Here is a 19,305-nt window from a genome sequence, read left to right as displayed (position 1 = left end):
TCTGCCTTACCAGCCCAATGGCTTTTGCCATTCTTACGTGCCAGGAACCCAGTTGAAAACTAACGGCAATTTGTTAAGTCACTCTCTCCTTAAACCTTCTGAGTTCGTTCCCTCTCTTTGCAAGGTGCAAACTGTTGAGCCAATGCCGTCTGAAGGACAGTAAATAAAATCTCCACGGAACATATTTGCATTTCTGATCTTCCTTTAGCTCATTGTTCCTGTTCAGGTTTAAAATGAGGCAGGAGGACCTACTTGTACAGGGACTTCCATCATGTTTAATAACTCCTGCCTTTAGACTCTGAGGATCAGAACCCCCTTGCATTCAGAAGGCTTTCTGAAGGAAACATAAGGATTCAGAGCAGCACTTCTTTTGTTTTCCTGCGTGCTGTGGTTTGATTGTTCTGCCCCATTTCTGTCACCTTGAAGTGGTGGAACAGAGACCGTAACAGCGAGGAGCAGTAAGTGGCAGGATCACCTTGCAAAGATGCGTCCGGAGTCATGGTATCTGAAAAACAGCTGTAAAACATTGAAGTCAGAGTAACCACGCGATGGCATGAGCCGCTGAAGATAGCGAAAGCAGTAGGTGCAAGTGACCATGGTAAGGGATGGGTGGACTGACGTGGTGTCACTGAAGCCCAAAGTCACTGCAGACTGTTTCTCCCTGGCGTAATAAGTTGTCTCCACAACTTCTGTGTGTCCAGGTTTGGGGACAGTAAAACAGAAGAGAGTACTGCCTCTGGGTTTCACAGTCTTGAGAACAAATACATGCATGTGTAGAGGGACTCCAGCCCATCAGCAAAGAGGGGGAAGCTGTCTCTTCTTTCTTACCTCACTTCCTCTTATGGAAAGTCTGCCTTAGACTGTGAAATGCTTGAGGGAGCAGTACCTGATTATTTTTGGGTGGGTTAAAAAGCCTCTGGTTCGTAAAGAGCATATGGGGCTTCAGAGTACAGACGAGGGAATACTATGAGCAGTCAGGTGTTAAAGTGCTGGGTGACCCATTCATTTTTGTCTTGCCAGTAGCGTCTTAAAACTATGATGTTATGATATCCTTAACACCTCTTTAATGATAACTAACCATTTCTGAATTAAACTGCCTAAATAGCCAACTGATGTTTATACCAGTCTTGAGTGTTTGAAATCAGTCCAGCTGGAGATTTAGATATAGCCTGCACTGCTGAGTAATCCACACTGTGTTTTGACACTATTATCCTCAGCTCCTGCTCCCAGCTTTTACCTGAGGAATGAGGAAGCTCATCAGCTCGGTAAAGGCAAGACATTAATTCAAGCACAGATTTCTTTTAATCATAGTACTTAGCCATTCAGCATTTTCATGTCTTAGTTCCCAAAGAGAGAACGGCTGGGCTTGAAAATTATCCTAAAGGACTAATAATACCTTTCAAAAGGTGGTGGTTTCTATAGTGACAGTGCTCCCTTAGATTTTGACCAGCTAGACTTTTACAGCATGTAAATACGCAGCAGGTTATGCATCAAAAACACCAACCATTGTGTTACTACATGGGGAAGAAATGGCATTTTGGTTGAAAGGCCTTATCTGTGTAGCAGAGGAGTTTCAGTGGTTTCAGTGGGGGTCTGGCAGGTCAAAGGTACAGGATCCAAATGAATGTGGAAATCAGCAGAGGCTGGGCTCTCTAAGTTGTCCAGAAGAGAGACGGTTTTGTTGTCTCTATGGAATACTGTAGCTTTGCTTCCTTTTGATGCTGGAATATACTGCCAGACGGAAGGATTTCTGGTATTACCTAATCTGCACAGCAATGCAAAATGATGGTTCTGACACACTTCATGCTTTATAAATCCTCTACACATTCAGTTATTTTTTAATCTTACTAGTTGTCAAGTTGGTGTTTAAACCTGTCTTTTATGTATTCTTAATGAATCTAAGTGAGGACATCACTGATGAATTCAGGCATCTGTGAATCCATGTGATGCTGTAGGAAATCAAACTTTAAATGTTACGTGCATATGTTTTATGCCTAGTTCTTGACACGTTGAACTCTTACCAAAGTAGGATGTAGAAGATGGCTTTTCTGAGGGGTCTATAATATTATTGCTAAATGCCGTGGGTTTCTGCAGTCCTGCACAAGGGTAAAGTTTGATCCATGAAGGAATCCCTGGTCATGGGTTAGTCTTCCACAAAATCCTGATAACAGTTAAGCAATTGCATGGCATGGATTGAATAACAGGCATATAGCGCTGGTCATTATTTTAGCTCCCTGGCCTTGCTCAGTGTTTTTTATTGTTGTTTCAAGATGCGGTTTAGGCTTCTGGTGCTACTAAAGTACGCCAGCAGAGGATTGTGCAACAAAAGGTGACAGACCCTCAAATAAGCTTCGCAGTGCTCCTATGAGGAAAGACTATTATTTGCTGCAGAAAAACCTTGTTGGTGCGTTATAGCAAGTGCTATTTTTAGATGAGTAAAGTAAGAAACAAATAAGTGACTTGCCTGAGTCATACACTGATGTCGTAGCAGTGAGATGTCTATAACGGAGCCTGACTCCCATTCTCCGTTATAAGAAAAGGTGGGGTTTTTAATAGAACAGACTAGATTCTGCCCCGGGCCTGCCTGTGACTGTTGTTCCCTTCAGACTCCTTGCAGAAACATCTTGTGAGGCTCTGTCTCAGAGGGAGGGAGGGTGGTTTTTGATTGACTTTGACAAGGGTCTGCTTTCTCTTTCCCCAAGGGAACTAAAAGAGAAGATTCAGCCTGAGATCTTGGAACTGATCAAGCAGCAACGTCTCAATCGACTTGTGGAGGGCACCTGCTTCAGGAAACTCAACAGTCGGCGTCGGCAAGGTACGGTTCAGACTGTGCAGTCTGCCTTCTTGTTGTCACTTTTGTCCAGGTATTGAGATCAGGAACACTATTTTTACTGGCAGCATCCTTGGTTGTAGTGCTGTCTCGACTGCTTTTACCAGGAAGCATCTGAAAGCATCTCACTTACAGCTGTTGTAAGAGTTCTTGTGTTTCCCTGGGCCTTGTTTTGGCTTCATCGTACGGATCATCTGGAACAAGTCCAGTATTTGACAAAACTCTCAAGCAGCAGCCTTGCACTCTGAACCCTCTACAGAAATAGCACATGAAACTTGGTGTAGCCAGAAGCTGGATCTCTCAGACTTGGACCACCTTTATGTATACAGTGAGCTCATTCTGCACCTCTCCCTCTAGTGCTACTTGTCCTTGGTGTTTGTCTTATGTTGCCATATACACTAAATGCATCATGGTGTTTAAAAATGCTTTTTAAAAGCACGTAGGTGAGTAATTTGTGTACCTTCAGATGAATACTTGGTTGACACGGAAAGATTATTTTCCCAATCATATGAGACATTGCTCAGTGCTAGATTTAGAGCTCATTTTGTACACTCCAACTCCCTGCAGTTCTTTTCCCCTCAGGGAGGCATGCTGCTTTCTCTGGACAAAATAACAGGTACATGGTGTAACCTCAGCAGATGAATTAAAATTTCTATCCCCATGACTCCCTTTAAAAACCTCAATTTAAGAGGATTCGGATTGCCATTTGGTTTCCACTGTAAATACAACACAAATTACAACGTTACCAAAGCTAAGAGCAAGAACTGACAAAGATCAGTAGTTGAGACCTTCAGATCACTTGTGGAAAACTGCTTTCTTCCCCTTCCTTAGAAACAAGGGGGCAGTTTTCCTTCCTGTCAGGGGGTTATTTTGGAACATTTTAGAGCCTTTATGAAGGGGTTGAGTTGAAGGCAAATGTGCAGCTTTATATCCTCTTTGTCAAGCCTACAAACACCTATGAAGCCCACTGCACACAGTTGAGGGAAACAGCATTAGTATTGCACTGTGACTTTCTATACAGACTTCATAGAGAGGCATGAGGCATGATTTCCCTTCAGCAGCATATTCACAGAGTGAAAGGAGCTGAAGTAACGCAGTTTGGTTTGGGTGTCGGTGGTGAGGGTTGTTCACTCGATTCCCCTCAAAGCCTGAATCCAAATAACTGGAATTGTAGAGCAGGAGCAGGGCTCGTGGCAAGCGTATTCTCCTTTTGGCAGATGTCCAAGAGGAGGACAGACTGGTTGTTTTATCTTAAACTGGTGCTGGCTCCTGATTTATAGGATCAAAAGCCTTCGGGGGTATAAACTGGTTCAACTTAGAATCATAGAATAGTTAGGGTTGGAGGTGACACTTCTGTGAGTGAGGTTGAAGTTAAAAAAAGCATTAAACAAATATGTTTATAGTCTTCTGTTGAGATAGAGCATAATCCACAGTTGAAAGGTTGCTTGGAGCGAATTGTATAGGCCACCAAATTAATTGCTTTGATGTCATGTTTATACAGGGACAAAAACAAGTCACGATTCTTTGGGAAGAAATAAAACAGCCTCAAAGAATTTGATCTTCTCTGAAGTATATTGGGTTTTGTCAGATAAAAGCCCGTTTGAAAGGCAGGTTTCCACATGCCCTCAAGAGCTGTGTGTGCTTTATGTTAGACTCCCTGCAATAGAAATGTGAATTATCCGTCTGGGAGGGAAGGAGAAGGCATAACCATTACAGAAGGTGGTGAGTCAGGAGGCCACCAGGGCTCAGTAAGGTCCAACACTGTGTGATCTAATGAAGCAGCAAAGTATTGTTTGTAGACACAAGCATGTTTGGTGCATGAGCCCTTCAGCTGGGATCCTTCGTTAGGTATGTACAGTGCCTGGCACACTCAAACAGCAAGTAGTGGTAGCTGGCACAAAGCAGAAGCAGCTCTCTTGAAATCAGCCTTAACCCTTCAGGGTTTCCTGTGACACAGGCAGAGCAAACTGTGAGACCAGGGCCATCATGGTGTCAGAAACCAGGAGATGAAGTAAAGTGAATGCAGGGCCAGAGGTTTAGCTTGTCATAGGGTCCCACATTCCTGAGTGTGTCTTCTGTTAGCCTCGTCCCACCTCATCTCCTCTCCCCCAACCCACCTCCTGTCCTTACTGAGGGCTCAGAAACCCTGCCCACTGCTCCAGCAGAGCTCACTTGCCATGCAGCATTGCCAAGCCCCTCAAGGGGCTGTGGTCCATGCAGGCTGATGAAGAGCTGCACAGAAATGGGGAGTGTGGTGAGGCATCACCATTTGTCTGTTACGTGGCAACCCATTTGGAAGACACTGCTTCCTTTACCTCTCCTGGGATTCCTGTTTTCCCCTGAGGCAATCCTGGAACAAAGGTCACAAATCAAAATAAGAACCAGCTGAACATGGCTGAAAGCATTAAATGACCCATTTGAGAAATAATTAACGGGCATTATCCCATAATAAAGACTCCAGAGCAAACTTCTGCTAAGGCTGTTGTTTGAACATGTGGTAGGACATGCATGGTTAGTCACAGCAAGCTGAAAAATTGCCTTACAAAGGAACGAGCAGGGAGTTTACAGCCTTTTGGGAAGAGGTGAAACACTGTGATATAGCCTTGGCTTTGGAAAGCCTTCGGGCCAACAGGTAACTCACTGGGGGGATGCTGGAGGTTAAACAGAGGTACCTGTAGTCAGATCTCTGCCTTTAGTGTTTCAGCACAGGATTATCCTATCAGCAGGACCTCTCTGTAGCTGAAAATCAGAAATACTATTGTTGTCCCAGCAGGATCCTTAGCACTTTCAAAGAGAATACACGGCCTTTCCCTTGCAAGGGTTCATAGGAGAACTGCAGCACTAACTCCTGCTTGTACTGGGTATTCTTAATCTGTTGGAAATGAAGGCAAAACCTGGCCTGCCCTTCTGGTCATTGTTCCAGAACAAATCACGAACCTCTGCGAATCCCCACTTTGTTCCTTGACTGTGGACATCAGCTGGCACATAGACCTCTTCAGCTTTCTCCTTCCTTAGCTGATTCCTAAAAGGAAGGGGAGAAGGCTGAAGTGAAAGTCTGCAAAGCACTCTCCAAGCCCAGAAGTTATTTCCAGTGGAGCTAAGTAGCAGATAAAGGCATTTTATTGAGGATAATGTATACCTCTGATGCTGTCATCCTACTACGTTTGCAGTTGTGTTGCTGGGTGCACTCTTGGAAGTAAATACCCCTCTTAGCTTTATAAAGATTATTGAGAAATTGTGTGTTACTGAAGTGGTTTTGCAGCCAAAGATGAGGTTTCTTGAGCAGTAATTTTTGCAAGGGAAGGACAGCCTGGTGATGCACGCCATTAAATCAAAACCACCAGGCACAAGTAAGCTGGAAAGAGAAAGCTTAAATTAAAACCAAAACTCAAGTGAGGATAGGTTTTCCATCTCTTGCTGGGATGAGTAACTCACAGCTCTGAACAAGTAAACACACTTTGTCCTTTTTTTGTGCCAAGCCTCTTTGCTGCTGCTCCATCCCACCCTCCATAGTCCCATATAATGTTCTGTAAGTGACCTGCTGAAAGGGCTAACCAAATATGCCTCCGCAGGTCATTCACCAGTCATTTCCAGGGCTTGCTGGCTTTCATCTGAGCAGTTGAGACCAGTTAGAGTGAAAATATGTCAGTACAGTGGTACTAGAGAAAGGCAACACAACAAAAGAAGGATGAGTTCCATGTACATCTATCTAAAATCTAGACAAATACCCATGTTTTCACTGGTGTATTTAAAAGTGTGTGCCTGTTGCTGTATCCATGAGGAAGGTTTTCTTTGAACCAAAAACTTCAGCTATCTTGGGATAAAATGTGTGCTTTTGGCTGTGCATATCTCAGCTATTTTCTCCCCAGATTCTAAGTGCAGAGCAGCTTTCTACTAATCACAGCACTTCCTTACCTGGGGCAGCATTGTTAAAGGCATATGAGTCATTGGCCATTAATGCACTTGGAAAGACATTGTGTGAATGGCCAAGCACTCTGCAGCCCATCAGCAAAATGATCTGTCCTCTGTTCTTTAGGCACAGCTTTGAATATTCCTCTTCTAGCCAAATTGTGGCTAATTTTGTTATTTGGGATATTTTTCCCCAACCTCATCTCTAATCTTTACCAATGTTCTGCGATATATGTAACCCACTGGTGCTCTTATCTGAAATTATCTGAAAATCAGAACATTTTCTTTGAAACATTTTCAGGTGGAAAACCAGGAGGATTAATTCTGTTTCCCAAAGAAGAATCTGTAGCCCTTTAATTTGACCGCATCAGTGAGATAAAAGACATGAGGACTCACCAGTAAAAGATGTAGTGTCCAAAAATAACCTAGGATAAAATAAGAGGTTTAGTTCAATAGGAGGAACTTGGGCTTGGGGCAAATTGGTGAGACTGGACTTAAATGAGCTCCACAGAGAGTTGCCCTGCTCCAGCTGTGCACATAAACACGGATCTGCCAGCTGTGGAGCACAAGATCTATGGGGAAATGCCTGTCCCAGTGCCTCTTGTGGCACTTCAACCCTGCGTACTGGGGCTTAAGAGCTCTGGAGGGTTTGGGTGGTAGTTTTGGTTTATGAACACCATATGTGTGCCTGTGTGGTAGAAAAGAGCTTTTCCTTCTGCTTTGCTGATCACTTCAGAGCTGCGAGTCAGTATGGGCCCCTTCCCATGTGCTGTTCTGTAATTAAGATTTCTTCACTCTTTTTGCCAGTGGAAGCAGTTCCATGCAGTTTTGATTTGACTGCAGCATTATGTTATACGCTACCTTCCCGACAAAATCGCATTCAGCGCTTGCACTACGGTACAATAACATGCATCCTGCCTGAAACTGTTCCCCTCCAAGGCACTGAGGTCCCACACAAGTGGGATAGCATCTGATCAACTGTTTGTAACACCGTGTGCATCCATAAAACCCACCCCAGCTGGCGAGGCTGAGGTGGCTGAGGGAGGAAGGGCTGCTTCCCACCACTGATGCTGAGGGAGGAAGGGCTGCTTCCCACCACTGATGCTGAGGGAGGAAGGGCTGCTTCCCACCACTGATGCTGAGGGAGGAAGGGCTGCTTCCCACCACTGATGCTGAGGGAGGAAGGGCTGCTTCCTACCACTGATGCTGAGGGAGGAAGGGCTGCTTCCCACCACTGATGCTGAGGGAGCCTCGTTAGTTCCGTTTGTAGATCTCATTTAAGGTTCTCCCCCTTGACAGCAGGGCTGTGGCACAATGGCAGTCAGTCGTGAGCCCACAGGAGAGTTGTGCTGGGCATGCTTGAAGCTACAGGCTATGGCTTTTAGTTTTTAATTAACCTGGGGTTATGGGGAATTGCTGCAGAAGGCTCCACGAGCCTTCCGAGATTGGGTTTCTTCCCATAAAACCACCCGTTTGCAGAAATGAAGTAAGACATTTTCACTGCGGGGTTTTCCCCTCTTTTGTTATTGGAACAGGGTCTTGAAACAGGACTAAGGTTAAAGAGCCAAACTTCTTCAGCCTAGAGGTGTCAGACACATCCTTGTGTGACACACTGACTGTCCGATGAGCTGTGGTGTGTGTGCTCCTCAGATGAGAACCTGCTGAATGAGGGCTCCTGCCTGCTCTAGTTTCAGATCCCTGCAGAAGCTTTGCAGGCAGTGTTTTCCTCTTGAAAGCCCCCACTGCCCAACATTGTGTGTACTGCTGACAGTCCACAGCAGCTTTTGTTGAATGCATCACAAAATCATAATCTCAGGCACCCCACCATAAATGATTCAGTACTGTGCGTGCCTCTGAAGGAAATAACCAGCATCTGTCCCGTTGCCATTTTGAGCCTTTGCCAGCAGTTTGTCAGGTCTTGAAACCTTTCTGTAGAAGGCACTGCATGCTCAGAAAGTGGTTTTAAGCGTGGGGGGGTTTTCTGCCAAACGTTTTTATCCACCATGACAAAGACATATAAAAGGGCATATGGAAGCCCACTTCGCCATTCAAAGCTGAACTGGCTTTCATGTTTTGTTGCATTGCATTTTAAATGGCTGGCCGAGGGGCTGGAGAGTGTCCTTTAGAAAGAAGCTGGGTCCATTAAGGCAGTATTTTACTAACAGAGCCAAGAAGTCCTTCTGTTGCTAGCACCACGATCTCACATGTGCTGGCTTCGGTGGTTCTGCTTCTCCAAGGTTGTATCCAAGCTGTTCCATTCACTCCCATCAACTGCAGCACCACGGGGCTGTGTCAGTCACAGACTCATAGAATCAACTGGGTGGGAAAAAACCATCAAGACTGAGTCCAACCCTTCCCCAGCACTGCCAAGTCCACCACTAACCCATGGCACTGAGGGCCTCATCTACACAGGTTTCAACACTTCCAGGGATGATGATCCCACCAGTGCCCTGGGCAGCCTGTTCCAATGCCCAAGTATGCTATCACTTCCCTAAATTGTCCCTTAGGCTGCTGCTTGGCAGCATCAGTGCTGAGCACAACAAAAGAAGAGCAGAGCCAGAGAAGCCCTCTCCCCCCTCCTGGCATTTGAACATCTAGCCTTGCTGTGAGCTTTTGGAGATTTATAGCTTGGATGTACCAAGATTGTCTTGTTGACAGCTGAACATTATGGGATCTATTTATCAAACAGAAAGTGTTCTGACACGCAAGGGTCACCTCCTTCTTGCCATTTCAGAAGGTGAATTGGCAGGCACCACCCCTGCGCGCGAGGCAGTGCGGTGGTCTGGCTCTGCAGAGGGGATGTGCTTCACGGGTGCAGGTTTTAATGACTGTTGTTAAGGGGAATTACGTCCTGCAAAGCAGGAGTTGGCAGGAGACGTAAATACACATCTCCTGTGAGGGACTAAGATGCAAACTGGAGTGTGACTGCATGGTCACGCGTGTATTTGAGACCATGCAAAGCACCAGGTTATCTGCAAGACGAGCGAGTTAAGGTCTGCTTTTTGAGTCTTTGCATGGTTGTTGTGTCCAATCCCTCCATAAATATGGGGGTATTCTCCCATGTCTATTAAAAGACATGAGTCATAATTTTCATAAAATATGGGATATCTCAAATGTATCGGGTTTCTGGTGTCCCACACAAGGCATCTGGCAAGGCTTAATTCTCACATAGCGGGGACTGAATATGAAGGGGTTTGGGGTACATTGAAGTTACCCCCTCAAAGCAGTGGTTACTTAGCCAGTCTTCTGTCAACAAGGGTATATAATATCAGGTAAAACTGAGTCCACTGTTTCTTGCTAGTATTCATTCTTGGAGCTGATGACTAAGTCACTACAGAACACAGTAGATTAATGCCAGCTTCAGTTAACCAAGTAAAATTAGTGAGCAAAGTCCCTGTCCTACTTCCCTGCACCCCACATGTTCCTTGAAAGTGCGGTCCTTCCCTGTAGTGCTCACCTGTGTTGGCTTTCTCCCGTGCTGTTGCTAATGCTGATGAGGACATGTCAGTGACCTTCAATGCGTTTGTTTTGACAGACAAGTTCTGGTATTGTCGCCTTTCACCTAATCACAAGGTGTTGCACTATGGAGACTTGGAAGAAAGTCCCCAGGGAGAAGTCCCCCACGATTCCTTGCAAGATAAATGTAAGTCACGTGCTCCTTTTGCTTCTTTTGTGCTAGCTCCTCTTTACAACTTGTATATTCCTGTTAACAGGGATGGATCTCTGTGTGCAGAGATGGAGAGCAGGGGACATTTCCTCCTGCATTCAAACACTTCTCTCCTGGTTTTGGCAGGGGTGTGTGAGGACTGAGCTCAGCTTTGCAATGAGTTCATAATTCCATTCAGCCTGGAAATGTCATGCCTTTCCTAGGGAGGAACACAGTTTATTTCCATTGCTCATCTAACTGCAGGTGTCAAATTCAAATACGTGGGCATATTCAGAGGCAATTCTGTCTGCAGAGACAGATGTTTCTTCTGCGGCAAAGAGTCCCAGTGACTGGAGGAGAAATCCTTGGCAGGCAGAGGTCTTTTTTGATATCATGGGGAGTGGACCTAAAGATGGCACTTTGCTGTGAACAGTGTTGAGAGGACCTCACCATTACTGTGCACCCAGCTGGGTGCAGACGTGCCGCTGTGACAACTCCTACCAGGGGATTTAGCAGGATATTTTAATGGATAGAACTAATTTTGGAGCCCTTCAGAACAGTCATACTCTCATGGTAATTTCATCCCTCAGAGTAAGTTACGGAGATTTAACCTGCGATCCTGGGAAAGCTCTTTATGGTGATGGAAATAATGATTAGTGTAGTTCTGTCACCAGAAAGTGACTTCAAGGAACCAAGCCTTGACTAAGGAAGCATTGCTTTTTGTTCTTTTTTTGAAACTCCATAAGTAATAAATGCCATTCTTGGCATTGCCAAATTAGATCTGCTTGTGCAAGTATTTCAGCTGGTAGATCTGCTTCTGCCTTGGAATGGCAGAAAGACTGATTTTCCAGGAGTTGGAAAGTTTTCCAGCCTGAAATGAGGAAAGGAGAAAATCAGTGATTTAAACTTCCCTGTATGCTGATAAAATGTTTCTGCTCCCCCAGCCTGTCCCCAGGCAGCATCTTCTAACATTTCTATGTGGAAAGAGGAAGAAGAGCCTGTCTGATGCTGGAGCCCTGGCAGTTGGCAGTCACGTTCCCTTGTTCCCATTGCCTTACAGATTGCCTCAAGGATGTTTCACGTGCTTACTGCAGGCTTGGCAGGATGTAGGACAGGGGCTGGCTTTGCTGCATTGGCACTGGAAGAGGCTGTTTTCCTGGAGGAGGCTTAGAGAAATAGCCCTTGAATGTTACGGGAGCATCAGAAGGACGGAAGAGTGAAGGTCACGCTTGAGCTGCAGGCGCAGTTCTGAGACCAGCAGTTCCCAGATTTATTTGCAGTGAGCATGCTCAAGCCCCTGCCCCTGACTTCAAGCTTCATCTTGCATTTGCATTTTCCATAGGCTCTTGAGCTTACTCAGGAATGTCAGGATCCCAAGGGGACAGAGGGATTCCTACTTTAGAAACCACTGAGCCAGACCCATATGTTCCCTGCGCATGCAGCAGGCAGAGCAGATATTGATGCAGTTTGAGAATGATGTGGTTATTTCGTCAGTAGCTCAGGTTTTCGGGCTATGAAGGATACCAGATTTACCACAGTGCCAGCCACATTAGAGTTTAATTAAGCAGAATTGATACTATTGCAAGATACAAGGTGATCAAGTAGCACTATTGTTTGAAATGTGTCAGGCCAAGCTGGCTTGGGAGTTTTACAGAACATTTTCTAGAGACGTGCTGGTGTTCTTTGGATGGATTTATATTGAATTTTGAACTGTTAAGGTCCGAATATGATGACCACATTGTCAGCGTTTGGGAGCAGGTCAGCAGAGGAAAGAGAATAGGTGGGTAAGAAAATGGAGGACCCAGAGAGGCAGCACAGGGCTTCTGTGTGATCCTTACCAAGCTTGAATAACCGGTGTCTGCCTCCAGAAATGCGTGTGGGGGTTTTAACCTCTTCACTTCTGTGAAGGTCAGCCCTCTCTTCAGGCTGTCAGTTAACAAGCTGGGCAGACTCCAGCTGGGACTGAAAGCAGTCGCTCTCCTTCCCAGGGCTTTATCTGTTGTGAGCACATCACATTTGTGCTCATGCCTTCCAGCATCTTGTAGTCAGCTTCTGATACCATCTGAAGCCTTTGATTGTGTTTTTCCTAAGCACGGGGTAAGCCAAGTTCCTGACGAAGATCAGGATGCCACATCAGTCTGTGATCTCCGCTAGGAACTGCATCCCAGATCACAGAGATCAGGCCTATGAAACCTGGGCAAAAGCTTTCTTGATTGAGAGATCCAACTTGAGAAAACCCTGCCTTATGCAGAGAAATCGTTTTTCTGGGCATCTGCAGCAAATGGCAGGAATTCTTTCTTCTACCATAGCTGCAGTCAAGTCTCTCCTTTACTTCCCAGTTTGTCCTGGCTCGCCCTCTCCTCACAAAAACAGTATCTTTTCTTGACCTAAAAGCAGGGGAGTGTCAGAGACATAATAACTTCGATTTCTTTTAAGTTTTCTATGCATAGAAAGTCCTCTAAAAAGGTCTATTATGTCCCATGCTCTCCACTTGACTGTAGTGCTGAGGTAATCTGTAATAAAATACATAGTATTGCTGTACCCAGTAGGAGAGAAAATGCATTTCTCCTCTTCAGTATTTCTATTAGAGTTTGTAAAGAACTGGGCAGTAACAGATTTTCATATATTATGCTGTTCTCTCTCTATATGTAATGCTTTTCCACAGCCACAAGGATAATGGATTATTTATAGATGGTAGAAACTGTCACTCACTGACCAGATTGTATTGTGGAGCATATAGATTCTCCATAATGTAATTGCCATTGGAAAATTGACTTCCACTTGCAACTCGGAGACATTTATCTTTATGTTTCAGTGACCTCACTCTGAGTGAGCCTGAGTGGCAGCAGCTTCCATTCAGACAGGCATGAAGAGAAGGACAGAACAGCATCAAGTGAGGCAGGGGCCAGCTTGCCCAGCACACTCTTCAGCAGAGACTTTACCTGGGTGCATAGGACAGAGCAACAATAGGGCAGGCATATTGCACTACTAAGGCAGAAAAGAGTATTTGTTTTCTAGATACCTGACTACCCAGAAGAGCTGACACAGGTACAGAGCTATATGAAACATTCTTACCCAAAATAGTCTCAACAGGCAAGGAAAAGCATACTCAGATTTTCATCCAGATGCCTGAAATTTTCTCAAGGCTCACTTATTCCTATTTTAATTGTTTGCTTTCTTACAGCAGGCTGGAAGTGGCAATTTTAACCCATTAGTCTTGCGCTTTTTAGACCCTGTAGCTTTTATACACCTCGGTTATAACTGATTTTCTGGTTTCTGCTTTTGTTCTTTTCTAATGCAGTGCCAGTGGCAGATATAAAAGCTGTTGTGACTGGGAAGGACTGCCCTCACATGAAGGAGAAAGGAGCTCTTAAACAAAACAAGGTATGGCTCTCAAATTGCTATGAACACACACCCTGCAGAATGGAAAGCTTGTCAGCTGGGCCTTCCCTGAAGGGTATTTTTCTCTCCAGCCTGCCACCTTTCTGTGTATGCACACACTTTGTTTTCACCTCAGACCGTTTGAGATAAATTACTGGGACAGCCTACCCTCCTTCACTCAGGTTTCATGGCAGGTGTGCATCGTGATGTACCAAGAGCGCCTTAAGATGGTCTTTGGTAGTGATGTCTTCCACCTGTAAAGCAAAGCAGTTCTGACTGCTGCTACAGAGCACACCAGCAGTGACTGGAGGTACCTGCTCCCATCTTGTCTCTGATAAATAACTAGGTTATTCCACCTGTATTCTCTGGTGAGCTGACGTTCAGGGAACACTGGCACATGCCAGAATTGCTGTTAACGTCCAGCTGATGGTATCTTCAGGTCCAGTCAGGTAGAAATGTAACTGCCAACAGAAGGATGTGGGGTAAACGCTGGCCAATTAATGAGGTGAAATGAGGATTGCTTCAGCAGTGCATTTGGGGAAAAACAGGTAGGAGACAATGGTCAGCTTAAATTGGATTTGCGCTGCCTTTCAGTTTCAGATCGAGAACTGTAAACTGACAGTAGGGCTCAAATTGTACAGCACCAGAATCCTGCAGGGGTTTTGTTAGTAGGAATTGCCACCACAGCGAGACGAAATGCAGTTCTGAGCTAAGCCTGACATCTTTAATGGTTAAGGTCTTTGTACCGTATTGTATGAGGTATGTTCATCAGTTTTCTATCAGGCCATGCTGTTTGACTGCATGAGAAGGAGTGAGACTCTAATGATGTTCAGTCTGACCCAGACGCATGCCCTGAGGTGTGGGAACCAGATCAGAGGGTTGGAATAAGAATTTCTAATTGCCTGAAACTGAGACATTTTGGGCCCAACAAGAAAGAGATTTTGATGAACAAAATGAAGAGTTCCTGCTCCAACACTCTGAAAATGAAATGCATGTCTTTAGTGCTCAAATAAATACTGGGAAAAAGCAGTTCTGATGGGAGCCACAGAAAATGGAAAGGCACAGTCAAAACTACATAGAACCATAGGATCAGCTGAGTTGGAAAAGGCCTTTAAGATCATCAAGCCCAACACACAACTTTTCTTTCCTTAACAACACATAGATATGCAGAGCATCTTGAGTACTCTTTGCATTTGTTGCTTTAAGTCTCTCAGGATACTGTCATCTCCTTTCAGCATTGGCTTTACATGGTTGGAAATGAAAAAGTCAAGCCAAGCAAGTAGAAATAATCCCAAGGGTATTGGTCCTTGTTGATTTTCTGAATCAGGGTGCTAACACACACAATAGATGGCACACAACTCCTACCACATGCACCATCAGCAGCATTTGGCTGGGGCATTTATATGATGCATATAAAATATTTTTAGTGCTTCCTTGTCTCAGCACTCATATGTCCGCACGAAAAGGAATGATAGGAAGATGGAAAGCAGTGGGTGGCAGTGGTGGAAATGTGTCATCTTCATGGAGCAGGAATGTCTAGATAGTGTTTAATGCTAAATAGCAGTGCTGCGGATCCGTTTGTGCTCAGCTGTCCCCATTGCCCCCTTTCCTCAGGTAGAATTGGTGGGGACTCGCATAAAACTTGTGGCTGAGGATGTGAAGATGAGGAGTTGATAGTACTATGGCTGGAGCATTCTGCTTGTGAGCCAGGCAGTCATCGTTGTGATGGGGTTACCATTTCTGGGGTGGTATTCATTTTTTTCTTCCCTAATCCCTTGTTTCCTCCCCTGGGAATCACAGAATCCCTGAGGTCAGCTGTCATCCCAGTCAAGCCATCATGCTCATTATTGCAATTGCTTAACGGACATCACAGGAATAACCGATCGTTTGCAGCATATCCAGTTAATGTGGACTGCAACATGGACACCAGACGAAAGCAGGCAGACGCAGAATGCAGTGTGCCTGAGTTTGCTGTATGAAACCTTTCACTTGCTGGGATTTCATTATCAGTGCTGTATTTTTTGAGAAGCCTTTTCCTCCTGTGCTTCCTTGGTACACGTATAACGACCACCCTCATGTTTATTCATTGGCAGCAAAGAAAATGGCATGGCAGAATGCCACTGCTCCGAGCACAGCTGGAATTGGCAGCATGTCCATAACAAAGGCCTCGGCGTCTCTTCATTTGCCGGCACGTGGCCATTATTCTTCCTGTGGGACCATTTAGAAATAAATAAGAGTTAAGCTGAGTTGGAATTTGCATGCATATGAAGCTGAACGACTTGCTAGGACCAGTCCTGAATCCATTGTTGTTCATCTTGCTGGCATTTTTAAATCAGATTTAATTTTAAAGTCCTTTCTGACTCTTGAGTAATATTAATAGATTTCAAGGACACGAAATACATTAGATTTTGCAGCCCTCAAAACAGAGCATGAGAGAAGGACTTGGAAAAAACATTGCCATGTATTTCTAAGTGTTCTCCTATCATCTTTTGTTTGCTGATGTGGCAGTCTTCAGCTTGGTGCCTTTTTGGTCAGCAGAAACGGTTCTGCTCACTTCCGTGTGGAATGCAGCTTCTCTTCTCTTTTATTTCACATTGGTTGAGCAAGTTCCTTGTCTTATCCTTTTATGGATAATTCTAATTAGATGCAAGAAGAAGCTCTTCCCTGTGAGGGTGCTGAGGTGCTGGCACAGGGTGCCCAGAGAAGCTGTGGCTGCCCCATCCCTGGCAGTGCTCAAGGCCAGGTTGGACACAGGGGCTTGGAGCAAGCTGCTCTAGTGGAAGGTGTCCCTGCCTGTGGCAGGGGTTGGAGCTGAAGGAGCTTTAAGGTCCCTTCAACCCAAACCAGTCTGGGATTCTCTGGGGGGGATCTTCTGGCTCTGGCAAGCAAACTTACCATGGCTGTGGTCTCAGCCTTCAGCAAAGACACGGGCCTTTTGAGGCTGCCGATGACAAAGTAGGCAGCAGTGAGACCATTGCAGTTTCATGGGGTCACCCAGCCGCAGGCACCTAAAACCCCTGTTCCTCAACAGCAGCTTGTCTCTGGCCCATGTGAGGCACCACTGGAGACTGGGGAAGAGAGAAGCTCCAGGCGTGGGAAAGCAGGCTTTGCCTCCTAGCACTTACAGCTGCTTTCCCGCAGTGTGGAAGCCAGGAGTGGGAATTGCCCATCCAGCACGTGCAGAGGCTCTGGTTTCAGTGGATCCCAAAAGAGAGGCAGGTCGTGGGTCCCAGTGCCGCTACCTTGGACAAGCAGCTGGGGAAGGGCAGGGGTCTGATGTGTGTGAGGGTGGAAAGAGCTCAGGGCGTTGAGGGGTGAGTTCAGCAGGTTGAGGTGGGAAGGAGGAGAGCAAAACGAAGAGGGAAGGAGCAGGTTGGAAGGAATGGGAGGGGAAAAGGACCAGAGAGGAAAAGAAACTGGTGGAAAAGGGTGGAGTGGAAAATGACTTTGAGAGGGAGGAGAGAGCCACAGATGGCTGACGGAGACTGACCGGTTTTCCTTCAGGAACTGCCAGTTCCCCAGGGTTCCCTGCCATTGATGGGAACATAACAAAAGCCGGTGGGTAGGGTGCCTGGCAAGTCAACCACCAAGACCACCGTCAGTGTGGGGGGACAGTTGGCAGCTCCAGCTCCTTTGGCTTCCATTCTCCTCGACAGTTTGCTGTGCGTGAGGTGGCGGAGATGCTGCACCTGGAAGCTGTGAAGTCCTGAGCCTTCATCTCCAGAGCAGCCAAAGATCTGAACCGGATCCAGGGCTGCCAAGCTCCCACTTTGCCCCATAAAGGGAAGCTCAGTGCCCTAAATGTAGCCCTTTCCCATTCCCTGCCTGACTGGCAATGACCAAACCCGTGGCTCCCTGGGATACTCTTTCAGGCAGGGTTTTTCTCTCCTTTTCCTTTCTTTGAGATGAACAAAAAATTCAAATCCTTGGGACTTCCCAAAGGGCAGGGGCCGGGCCTGTGGGGTTGTTGTTGACCTTGAATTTCAGGAGCATCACGGCAGAGCACCACGAGCCCTTTTTTCAGTGATAGGCTTTATTTTCCCAGCCTCAGCTGCATGACTTGGCATGTTCTGTCAGGGGTTCCTAACACCCTGCAAGGAGGTAATGCCAGGTTTGTGTGGGCAGAGGTAGATTTGTTTCTGTAAGGAGGGACACCACTTTTAATAAGGTGTGGCTGAGAGACGTGCCTCAGACGCTTAGGCTGTGAGGCTGTGTGAGCGTGAGCCATTTGCTTGCTGAGTGCCCCAGCACTGTTAGCGTCTGCAGCTTCCGTGGGGATTTAGCACAGACCTTCGTCCTGTGGCCTGGCAATGCAGCAAGTTGGACCTGAGAACTCGAGCAAGCAAAGAGCATTTCCCATGAGAAGCCTGATCTCTGGTCACCCAAGATTATCCCCAAGGATTCAGGCTCTGCTCTGTATTACACAGCTCGGAAATGAAATAACCCGTACTGAAATGCAAAAACCTTATCTCCTGTGTGTTGCAGACCAGGAGATAAGGGGCAGAAATCTAGAGAGATGTATGTGCTGCAGTCCCCACGGTCAGGTCTTCCATTTCAAAACTTCTGGGTTTCCCCATAGGAGCCTTTTAGGGACTTGATGAATTCCCTTTGGCACCGCTGAGATTCGGTGCTGAGGGTAAAGAGATGATCGTTTTCCTTTCCCAAGGTTCATTTGGTTCTTTAGGCAACTCAGATAGTTCGGTTTGACTGAGGCTGCTGATTCTAGTTCAGGTAGAAATAAAATGACAGGAATCACTTGGGAATTAATAATTGAATGCATTTGCAGCAGTGAATAAAGCAGTATACACCAGGAGACTGACTGTCCTGGGAATCAAACCTTGCAGAACTCTGTGAGTTGAATCTATACAAATTGAAAACAGCTATGGGTCTTCGTAAAGAGCTTGTAGCACATGGACTGTTATGCATTATATTGATTGTGGTCCTCACCATTGCCTAGCTCAAATTCTAACTCAAATCCATGACTGAGTGAGCTACAGGGTGTGATTTTGTTTTGACCGAAGCATCTGTGCTGGGGCTCTTGCTGTGCCCGTCTCTTGCAGTCGTCTGGTCTAGCTTTGGCCAGGCAGGAGAGTACAGAACCTATTTTTCCACTCGGTTTGGGGAATAAGTGATAGGAAAGAAAGGCAGGGCTGAATGTACGAATGCCTCTCTCATGCCGCACTAATGCGCATCGATTTGTGTTGTTCCAGGAGGTGCTAGAGCTTGCTTTCTCTATATTGTATGACTCGAGTGGCCAGCTGAACTTCATTGCTCCAGACAAGCATGAGGTAAGTCAAGTCCAGAATACAGACTCTTCTTTTGAAGCCCCCTCTAGTTGCCTTATGGCAGCAGACAGCTTTATGAGGACTTAAGGGTGCTTGTCTTGGCACATGGTGTGGGTCAGTCCAAATCTGGGCTATGTTTCCAACAAACTGAAAGCAGAGGGATTAGCACGGGAGCAGGACCTTCTGCAATTTGCATGCAGTCTCCTGAGCCATGGAAGGAATGTGTTTTGTAGTGGTGCATCATAGAGCATATG

The 19,305-nt window shown here is 45.9% G+C and overlaps 1 protein-coding gene across 3 annotated transcripts in view; it reads left to right on the top strand.

The window, feature by feature from the left end:
• The window catches only part of ELMO1 (engulfment and cell motility 1), a 222,408-nt gene that overhangs the window by 197,940 nt on the left and 5,163 nt on the right, over nucleotides 1-19,305 (top strand). For all 3 annotated transcript variants that reach the window (XM_061464314.1, XM_061464313.1, XM_061464315.1), the window contains 4 exons: nucleotides 2,703-2,815; nucleotides 10,275-10,382; nucleotides 13,687-13,769; nucleotides 18,977-19,054. In XM_061464314.1, coding sequence (XP_061320298.1) covers nucleotides 2,703-2,815; nucleotides 10,275-10,382; nucleotides 13,687-13,769; nucleotides 18,977-19,054 — 382 coding nt within the window. The remainder of the gene's footprint in view (nucleotides 1-2,702; nucleotides 2,816-10,274; nucleotides 10,383-13,686; nucleotides 13,770-18,976; nucleotides 19,055-19,305) is intronic.

Source organism: Pezoporus flaviventris, unplaced genomic scaffold (assembly GCF_033815535.1).
Source record: "Pezoporus flaviventris isolate CSIRO_AGI_PZ_B2104156 unplaced genomic scaffold, CSIRO_AGI_Pfla_v1 ptg000037l, whole genome shotgun sequence".
Lineage (NCBI taxonomy): Eukaryota > Metazoa > Chordata > Aves > Psittaciformes > Psittacidae > Pezoporus > Pezoporus flaviventris.
The sequence above is the reverse complement of the archived record's forward strand: the minus strand, read 5'-3'. Positions and strand labels throughout refer to the sequence as shown.